Here is a 9,471-nt window from a genome sequence, read left to right as displayed (position 1 = left end):
GGAATTCTTATCTTATCTCTCAAAACACTTTGATTCTGGCCCTTTTTTTTATAAACATTGGAATTCTTATCTTATCCTTCCACACGTTCGAATTCTGGTCCTATTTTTAGACACATTGGGATCCTGGCCCTATCCTTCCAAACGTTGGAATTGCGGCGCTATTTTTTTAACATTGCAATTCTTGCCCTATTTTAATGCACATTAGAATTTTGACGTCGTCCTTCGAAACATTGAAACCCCTATCGCTATTCTTATAATCATTGCAATTCTTAACTTGTCCTTCCACTGCAATCACTGGAATTCTGACCCCATCCTTCCAAACATTAGAAATCCAGCCCTATCTTTATACACATTGGAATTCTTATCTTATCCTTCCAAACGTTTGAATTCTGGCCCCTTTTTATAAACATTGGAATTTTGATCGAATTCCTTCACACTTTGGAATTCTGGCCCTGTTTTTTACAGACTGGAATTTTCAGCTCATTCTTCCTAGCATTTGAATTCTGGCCCTATTCTTACAAACATTGGAATTCTCATCTTATCGTTTCACTGGAAACATTAAAATTCTGGTCTTATCCTTCCAAACAGTGGAATTTTGGCCCAATATTTATATACACTGGTTTTCTGATCTTAACCTTCAAAATATTGGGATTCTGGCCCTATTTCTATAAGCATTGGAATTATGATCTAATGCTTCCAAAGAATGAAATTCGAGCCCTCTTTTTATAAACACCTGAATTCTGACCTTATCCTTCCAAACACTGGAATTCTTATATTGTCCTTCTAAACATTTGAATTTTGGCGCTATATTTTACACATGAAAATTTTGATGTCATCGTTCCAAACATTGGAATTCTGGCCCTATTTTTATAAACATTGGAATTATTGCGTTATCCTTTGACTACAAACATTGGAATTCTGGCCCTATCTTTATGCACATTGGAATTCTTATCTTATCCTTCCAAACGTTGGAATTCTGGCCCTTTTTTATAAACAATGGAATTCTTGCCCTATTTTTACAAATATTGCAATTCTTATCTTATTCATCCACTGCAAACATTGAAATTCTCGCCTTATACACATTGGTTTTCTGATGGTATGCTTCAAAACATTAGAATTCTGCCCCGTTTTTTTAGAAACATTGGAATTCCTATCTTATCTTTTGTTACGAAAAATTTTATTGCGTGACTTTTAAGCGTGACTTTCTAGAAGGTTTGCGAGAGCTCATAATTTGTTTATTTTAGGATCTTGTGTAAGCGCTTCTAAAGCGGTCTATTTTGTAATCTTTCTATAATTAGACTATTTAGAAAGTTCTAGAATGTTATTGCGAAAGTATATAAGCAGGCGAGTCCGAGTTAAGTTTTAACTAGTTTTCACAAGCGAAGAGAGTTTGACGTTGGTCGTGTTTAGTCAAGTGTGACGAAGGCAGTGTTTATTCAAGTTGGCGGAGGCCGTGTAAGTTTATGAAGTTAATCGAAGTTGGCGGGGGCCGTGCAAGTTTATCAAGTTACCCGCTGTTGTGGAGTTTTACTTCGTGGAAACTACGTTCATTTTTGGAATAAATGTTCTTGTTGCTGTTCCGAGAACCCTGCGTTCAGTTTGGTCTGCAAGCTACCCGTCCTCTAAAAGATTACCCGCGTAACATTGGGAGCCTGTCCTGGGAGAGGAATTCAATTGTTTGCCGACTACAGTAACCAGGAAAGGATAGTTCAAGGAGAAGGAGTTACAGGAAAAGTAAACAGAACTGTTACGAGGAAGAATATATTTAGCGTTTGCTGTGAACCCGCGCTGTGAGAATGGATAAGTTTATACAGATTGGAGAAAAGTTTGGGTTGGAGGAAGAAAAACTGCTCGAGTTTGTGCGGGAGCAACTGAAGTTAGAAGAGGAAAAAAAAGAAAAACGTTGAAAACTTGAGGAGGAAGGAAGGAGGGAAGAGGAAGAGAAAGAAGAAAAACGTAGACAATTGGAAGAGGAAAAAGAAGAAAAACTTAGATAATTGGAAGAGGAAAGAGAAGAAAAGTATAGGCAGTTAGACGAAGAAAAAGAAGAGAGACGTCGAGTACTTGAAGAAGACAGAAGAAAGGAAGAAGAAGAGAAAGTGGAAAGGCGTAGAAGAGAACACGAAGAAAGAGAAGCTAGGCGGCAAGAACGCGATCTGAGAAAATTAGAGCTGGAAGCAGAACTGTTGAAGCAGAGAGAGGCTATTGAAGCCGCTAATAGAGAGCATGAACTAGAGCTCACTCGTCTAGGACAAGGCCGTAACGATACCCAACGTGCTGGAGTGAGAGAAGATAGGGCCAAGGCACCCAAGCTTCCCTCATTTGTTGATGGCAAGGATGACTTGGATGCTTACCTACAACGATATGAGAGGTTCGCAACTACAGCTAAATGGGAGAAGACCGGATGGGCTTCGAAACTTAATTCTTCTGTCAAGTTGCACCAATACACTGAAGGCTATCAGATACTTAAACAAGATTGAAGGTCCAGAAAACATGAGGAAGATTATCGCGAGACTGCCACCTAAACTGCAGAGTAGCTGGCGAGACAATGCTGATCGTATCCTCAATGCAGACAAGAGAGAAGTTTGTATCGAAGACATTGCGTCATTTGTTGAAGAGAAGTCACGTGCCCTAAGTAATCCAATCTTCGGAAAACTTCCTTTCTTGACTAAGGATAAGAAGAAGAGCCAGATGCGAGGGGCGAAGTCAAAACCCGAGGGTTCTGGGCCTGGTGCGAGAGGGCTTAGTAACTTCTCCACTTCATCTCAGAAGAGTCCCATGGATCAAAACAAGTCTCAAGAGAAGAAGTCTGAAGATCTCTCGAAAAGGAGTTGTTTGTTTTGCCGTCAGATCCATAATCTCGTAGACTGTCCTGCGTTTGCTAAAATTCCCATCCGTGAACGTTTCGACTTTGTAATGAAGCAAAGATCAATCAAGGGGATGCTACAAGAAGAAGCCGTGTTCACATTGTAACAGAAGACATGCTTCGCTGATGCACTCTGATTCTTCAGAAGACACGCATGAGCAGCCCACACCTGAAAATGCAAGTCAACAACCTGCTAGAGGTACAAGGAAGGAAGATCAGAACAGATCCCAGCCAGATGTTAATCAGAAGAGTTTATTAAGTGACGAGTCGAGTGGCGTCGGGCGCCTCTGCAATTTGACGACCACGGAGGGTCCTGCGACTGCGTTGCCAATTTACCAGTAAAAGTCAGCGCACAAGGAAGTCCCTTTTGCATCGAGACCTACGGCCTCTTGGATACGGGTTCCAATTCCACTTTCTGCTCTAACATGCTTTTGGATCGTCTTGGCGTTAAAGGGAAGCATTTGAAATTGAAGTTAACTACGATGGGTACAGCAGAGGAGGTTGACAGTGTCGTGGCCAGTGGTTGATTGATGTCGGACTTGGATGAAAATGTTGTCCCATTAAGGGAGGTTTATTCCAGACCTACTATGCCTGTGTCTAAGGATGAAGTCCCCAAACAGGAAGATGTAAATAGATGGCCACATCTTAGAGGCTTCGTCTACCTAACAGAGCTGAACTCTCAAGTTGATCTATTAATTGGGTCAGATATCCCAGAAGCTTTACAACCGAAAGAAATTAGCCCAGCTGCCGGAGGTGACCCCTACACTAGTAAGGTGGAGTTCGGTTGGCTTATCAATGGCCCAACAGGAAGAAAGCCAAGATATGTCCCTTGTGCTTGTTACCTCACCAAGTCTATTGGCGTCCATCCTATGTGCGTGGCGTGTGCTGACTTCGCGGAAGCGTGTTTAAATGATGGCGCAGGAATGTCTCGTGAAGATCTAAAGTTCATGAACATTGTGGAAGGTTCGGTTATGCAGTGTGAGGATGGCCATTACCAAGTTCGTTTACCCTTTCATAATCCAAGTTTGACGTTGCCTGCTAATATATGCCAAGCCGAGCACAGAGCCCTCTCCCTGAGACGTAAATTCCTCAAGGATGCCAGATTTCAAGAAGACTACGTTGCATCTCTTCAAAGCGTAATGCAAGAAGGTTTCCCTGAAAAGGTTCCCTCTGAAGATCTGTGTAGAGCTGACGGAAAGGTGTGGTATATTCCACACCATGGGGTGTATCACTGCAAAAAACCTGAGAAGATAAGGGTCATCTTCGATTGTTTCGCTCAGTTCCAAGGGATGTCTTTGAATAGCGAATTGCTGCAGGGTCCTGATTTGACCAACAACCTGGTTGGAATACTGCTTCGTTTCCGACAAGACCCAGTGGCTGTAATGGGAGATGTACAATGTATGTTTCACCAAGTGCGTGTTCCTGTGGAGGATCGTGACTTTCTGTGGTTTCTCTGGTGGCCGGGTGGAGATCTCGCTAAGGGTTTGGAAGAGTACCGAATGACCGTGCATCTTTTCGGTGCAGTTTCGTCGCCTAGTTGTGTTAATTTTGCCATGCGTCAAAATGGTGAAGATCACCAGCACGAGTTTTCGCCTGAAGACGTTTCTACTGTTCTGAAGAACTTCCATGTCGATGACTGCTTGAAATCTTTACCTTCCAGTCATGAAGCAATTAAGCACGTTTGTGATCTGCGCAACCTGATGAATAATGGAGGCTTTAACTTGACGAAATGGGTCAGCAACGATCGCCTGGTATTAGAGTCCATACCTGTCGAAGATAGATCGAAAGGAACTAAAGAGTTGACCTAACCTGCGATGCGCTCCCAGTAGGGAGGGCCTTGGGGGTGTCATGGTTCGTGGAGGCTGACCAGTTTGGCTTTAAGGTGGTCATTAAAGATAGGCCGTGTACTAGGCGTGGCATACTTTCAGCTGTCAGTTCGTTATATGATCCTCTGGGTATGGCAGCTCCTTTCATTCTTTCTGCAAAGCTTCTCCTACAGGATTTGCGATCGAAAGATGCGTCAAACCTCTCAAGTCCTCGGATATCGCTTCATGTCAGATCAATTATTTCTGTGACACCTCTCAGGTGGCCTATGGCACCGTATCGTATCTTCGCTTAGTCGACATGCAAGGTCGGATTTTCTGTTCATTCCTTATTGGCAAGTCCTGCCTGGCTCCCTTGAAGGTAACTACCATCCCTTGATTGGAGTTTACTGCTGCCACCGTATCAGTTCAGCTGAACAAGATTTGCAGATACCCATCGATAAAGTGACCTTTTGGACAGATAGCATGACCGTCATACAATACATCACGAACGAGTCGAAGCGTTTCCATACCTACGTGGCAAACCTTGTTGCCTTCATCAGAGAGGAATCCAGCCCGTCCTAATGGAGATACATCGACAGCAAATCCAATCCTGGTGATGAAGCCTCACGGGGCGTTACCGCAGACGTGTTTGTTCATAATGGCCGTTGGTTAAAGGGCCTGGTTTTTCTTTTAACAACCAAGTCTGAGTGGGCGGACCATGTCCTAGAAAGCATAGTGCTGACCGAGAATGATCCGGAAATCAAGCAAGAGCCCAAATAATTCGCTGTATCCGTCAGCAAAGTTTATGCTAGCGTTGTTTGTATCGTGAAACGGTTTAGCTCCTGGATCAAGTTGTTGAAATTTATTGCACTGTGTCTTCGCTGCCAGAGAAGATTTCGAATAAGAAAGAGAGAGCCTGAGCCTGGCCCGAATGTTGGTGCCCTCAGCTTGGAGCCAATGTCTTGTCAAGACTTAGACTCTGCAGAAAGAGAACTAATTATGTTTGACCAGGGGAATGCATTTCCTGAGGAAATTGAAACCATCAAGAAAGGAGGCTGTGTAAAGAAGTCAAGCTGCCTTGCAAAGTTAAGCCCAGTCCTAATTGGTGGTGTACTTCGCGTTGGCGGATGACTTAGCAGAGCTCCTTTACCTGACTAATCGAGGCATCAGATAATTATCTCCAAGGATTCTCCACTTGGTGTACTGCTTATCAGGTTCTTTCACGAGAAAAGTGGTCACTTTGGGAGAGAATACGTGCTAGCCCTCTTGCGCAAGCGATTTTGGTTGATTCGAGCCAACACAACGGCAAGAAGTGCACTGTCGTCCTGTTTCCGGTGTAAACGTCGCCATGGCGCCGCTGGAGGACAGAAAATGGTCAACTTACCTCTTCCCAGGGTCACTCCAGATCAACCCCCCTTTACATGTGTTGGAATTGATTATTTTGGCCCTTTCGTTGTCCGCGAAAAGAGAAGCTTGGTAAAGAGATATGGAGCTATTTTCACATGTTGGGCCTTGAGAGCAGTCCATCTGGAGATTTCTCACACATTGGACACAGATTCCTTTATCTTGGCTCTTAGAAGATTTATTGCCCGCAGTGGTCAGGTTAAAGAGATTCGTTCAGACAATGGTACGAATTTCATGGGAGCTGAAAAGGAACTTCGCGTTATGATCTCAGGTTGGAATCAGGCTAAGATTCACGACACCGTTCTACAGAAAGGTATCAAATGGGTCTTCAATCCTCCAGCGGATTCCCACCACGTTGGAGTCTGGCAAAGACTTATCAGATCCACTCACAAGATTCTTGGAGCTTTGACCAAGGAGCAAGTCCTTGATGACGAATGTCTTCAAACCTTATTGTGTGAAGCTGAGAGTATCATCAATGGAAGACCGCTGACCAAGTTCTCCGACAATCCTGACGATTTGGAGCCTATTATGCCAAATCACCTCCGAGTACTTCGCCAAAATGACTCTCTACCACCAGGGCTGTTTGAAAAGAACAACACTTATTCCAGGAGAAGATGGCGTCAAGTGCAGTATTTGGCAAAGTGTTCTAGGGTCGATGGAAATGAGAATACCTTCCTTCGTTGCAGGAGCGCCAGAAATGGTTTCGACCGAGAAGAAACTTCACTTTTGGAGACACGGTTATCGTTGATGAATCGACGCCCAGGAATGTGTGGCCGATTGGTCGAATCACAGAAGTGTTCACAGATAAAGATGAGAGAGAGTCAAAACCAAGACCTCCACTTTGGAGTGACCCATTACGAAGCTATGTTTGCTGGAATCTATTAAACGTTGAAAGTGTCTAGTTTTCCCGGATTTGTTCAAGAGACTTTGCGTGACTTTCACTGAGCTTACGTGATGTCCTATCAAGTTTGAACAATGAAGCCTGTTGAGGCACTTAGGCCTTGGTGACACTATTTTTCGCTTAAGGAGTTTGGCGTTAAAAATAATTAATGTTTTCCTTAGTTAATTTTTGTGTTAGTTCCTGGTTCCCTTTTTTTCTATAATATTAGGTAAATACAACCGATTTTAGGGGCTGGAATGTAAGCGCCAGGAATGTTTTCCGTTACCTTTATAGTATTTTTATGTTTGCCGCGTTTTTAGTTATTTTCGTGTTCGCACCTTTAGTGCTGTTTTTTGGTTCATTAGTTTTTCATTGTCTGCATAGCTTTGTCCTTCGTGTCAGGGTTTTTCTGCATATCGTACACTTAGCTTTATTGTAGTGTCAGTTCTTCGTTAGTTGCGCTTGGTCCAGTTTACGGTTTAATCTTCGGGTCTTTGCTCGTCCTTGTATTTCATCCTTATCTCGCTATCGTCTTGTAAGTATCTCGTTTGTTTTATTTGCATTTCCAGTTTGCCTTATTGCTTTCGTTCAGTTTGTAGATTATTTAATCTTGACTTTGTATTTGTTTGTTACTTTTCAGTACCGCCATACTTCACATCGCTTCGCTTTGGTTCGCTTGTGTCCCTTCACCAGTTTTAGAAGTCCTGAAAACTAAAATAAAGTTTGTGTGTTGAAAACTGTAGCGCATAAAGGCTGCGACTATACGATGCTTTTCACATTTCTATATGCATGGGAATTATGATCTTATCCGTTCGAACGTTGTAACTCTGGTCCTATTTTTATAAACATTGGAATTCTTATCTTATTGTTCCAAACACTGGAATTCTGGCCCTATTTTTATACACTGTGGAATTCTTATCCTATCCTTACAAACATTGGTCATCATCAAGTCTCATCATGACAGTAGGCGCATAAGGCTTCCACGTTGTCTGACAAATGCTTTCAGTTTTGTGCAACCCCTTTGGTACTTCCCAGCTCTTCCACCCAGCTTTGTTTCGCTCTTTCTCGACTGTCGTTCTCCAAGTAGTTTTTGGTCTTCCTCTTGCCCTCCGTCCTTCAGGAGTCCATCTTAACACTGTAGAACAGTCGTTCTCACCCTCTCTCCTTAGTATGTGACCTAGCCAGTTCCACCTTTTTCGTCGCACTTCACAGCTTATGTCATTGACCTCAGCCAACTCAAGCACTCTCTTGTTTGTCATTCTCTGCTGCCATGTAACACAATAGCTCCCAGGGATGCAAACTCCTCAAAGTCGTCCACTTCTTCGCCATCCACCACAATCTTCTCCCTGTTACTAGCACACACAGTCCTTAGTGTCTTAAACGTTTTTGTACCTACTCTGACTGCTTCCTCCGCCAATTTCCCAGTCTTTTTATGCAAGTCATTGAACTTAGATGACAGTATCTGTGAAATCAAGGTCCTCCATCACTGTTGTGAAATTCCACCTTATCCCTCTTCTCTTGCCTGCTGGAAGTCTGGACCTATTCTTATACGCAATTGAACTTGTCAACGGACACTTCAGAAGTGCTTTATGCAGTCAAAAATACCTGAAAACGGAATAGGTGCTATTATTTTTGTGTTGTTCTTGCACTGCAATCATTGGAATTCTGGCCCTATCGTTATACGCGTCGCAATTCTTGTGTTATCCTTTCACAAACTGGTATCTTAGCCCTATAACTAAAAGAATTGGAATTCTGATCTTATTCTTACGAACATTGGAATTCTGATCTTCTGCGTCCAAATAATAAAATTCCCCCCTGTGTTTTTGATAAGCTTTTGAGATATAATCTTATCCTTTCAAACATGGGAATTCAGAGCTTCTGCATTTAAACATTGGAATTCTGGCACTATCTGTGTACACGTTGGAATTCTGGCCCTTTTTCATAAACATTGGAATTCTCATCTTATCTATACACACTTTGGAATTATGGCCCTATTTTTTACACATTGGAATTCCCCCTTATCCTTCCAAACATTTGAAGTCTGGTCCTATTTCGTTGATCACTGGAATTCTGGCCCTATTCTTACAAACATTGGAATTCTTATCTTATCCTTCCACTGGAAGCAACGAATATCTGGCCTCATCCTTCCAAACACTGGAATTTTGGCTTATTATTTATACACATTGGTTTTCTGATCTAATCCCTTAAAACACTGGAATTCTTATATTGTCCTTCTAAACATTTGAACTCTGGCCCTATATTCTACACATTGGAAGTTCGATATTATCCTTCGAAGCATTGGGATTCTGGCATATTTTTATAAACATTGCAATTTTTATCTTATCCTTCCACTGGCCCTATTTTTATAGACGTTGGAATTTCTACGTCACCCTTCTAAACATTGCTGTTCAGGCCATATCTTTATACACATTCAAATTCTTATCTTATCCTTCTAAACTTTGGAATTTGGACTCTATTTTTATACACATTGGAATTTTCATCGTATCGTTTAAAAC

The 9,471-nt window shown here is 42.4% G+C and overlaps 2 protein-coding genes across 2 annotated transcripts; both read left to right on the top strand.

Moving 5' to 3' along the window:
• The first annotated feature begins 3,396 nt into the window (after positions 1-3,396).
• LOC140925677 (uncharacterized) lies at positions 3,397-4,674 on the top strand. The gene has a single exon (XM_073375580.1). It carries the CDS (start codon positions 3,397-3,399, stop codon positions 4,672-4,674), a length of 1,278 nt encoding a protein of 425 aa, XP_073231681.1.
• Positions 4,675-6,042: 1,368 nt separating this feature from the next.
• Positions 6,043-6,960, top strand: LOC140925676 (uncharacterized). The gene has a single exon (XM_073375579.1). The coding sequence runs from the start codon at positions 6,043-6,045 to the stop codon at positions 6,958-6,960; it is 918 nt and encodes a 305-aa protein (XP_073231680.1).
• The last annotated feature ends 2,511 nt before the right edge of the window (positions 6,961-9,471 follow it).

This window comes from Porites lutea, chromosome 2 (genome assembly GCF_958299795.1).
Source record: "Porites lutea chromosome 2, jaPorLute2.1, whole genome shotgun sequence".
Taxonomy (NCBI): domain Eukaryota; kingdom Metazoa; phylum Cnidaria; class Anthozoa; order Scleractinia; family Poritidae; genus Porites; species Porites lutea.
The sequence above is the reverse complement of the archived record's forward strand: the minus strand, read 5'-3'. Positions and strand labels throughout refer to the sequence as shown.

Bases quoted from the DNA above. Each gene is read 5' to 3' on its own strand.
- LOC140925677 (XM_073375580.1), top strand. From the start codon at position 3,397: ATGTCGGACTTGGATGAAAATGTTGTCCCATTAAGGGAGGTTTATTCC.
- LOC140925676 (XM_073375579.1), top strand. From the start codon at position 6,043: ATGGTCAACTTACCTCTTCCCAGGGTCACTCCAGATCAACCCCCCTTT.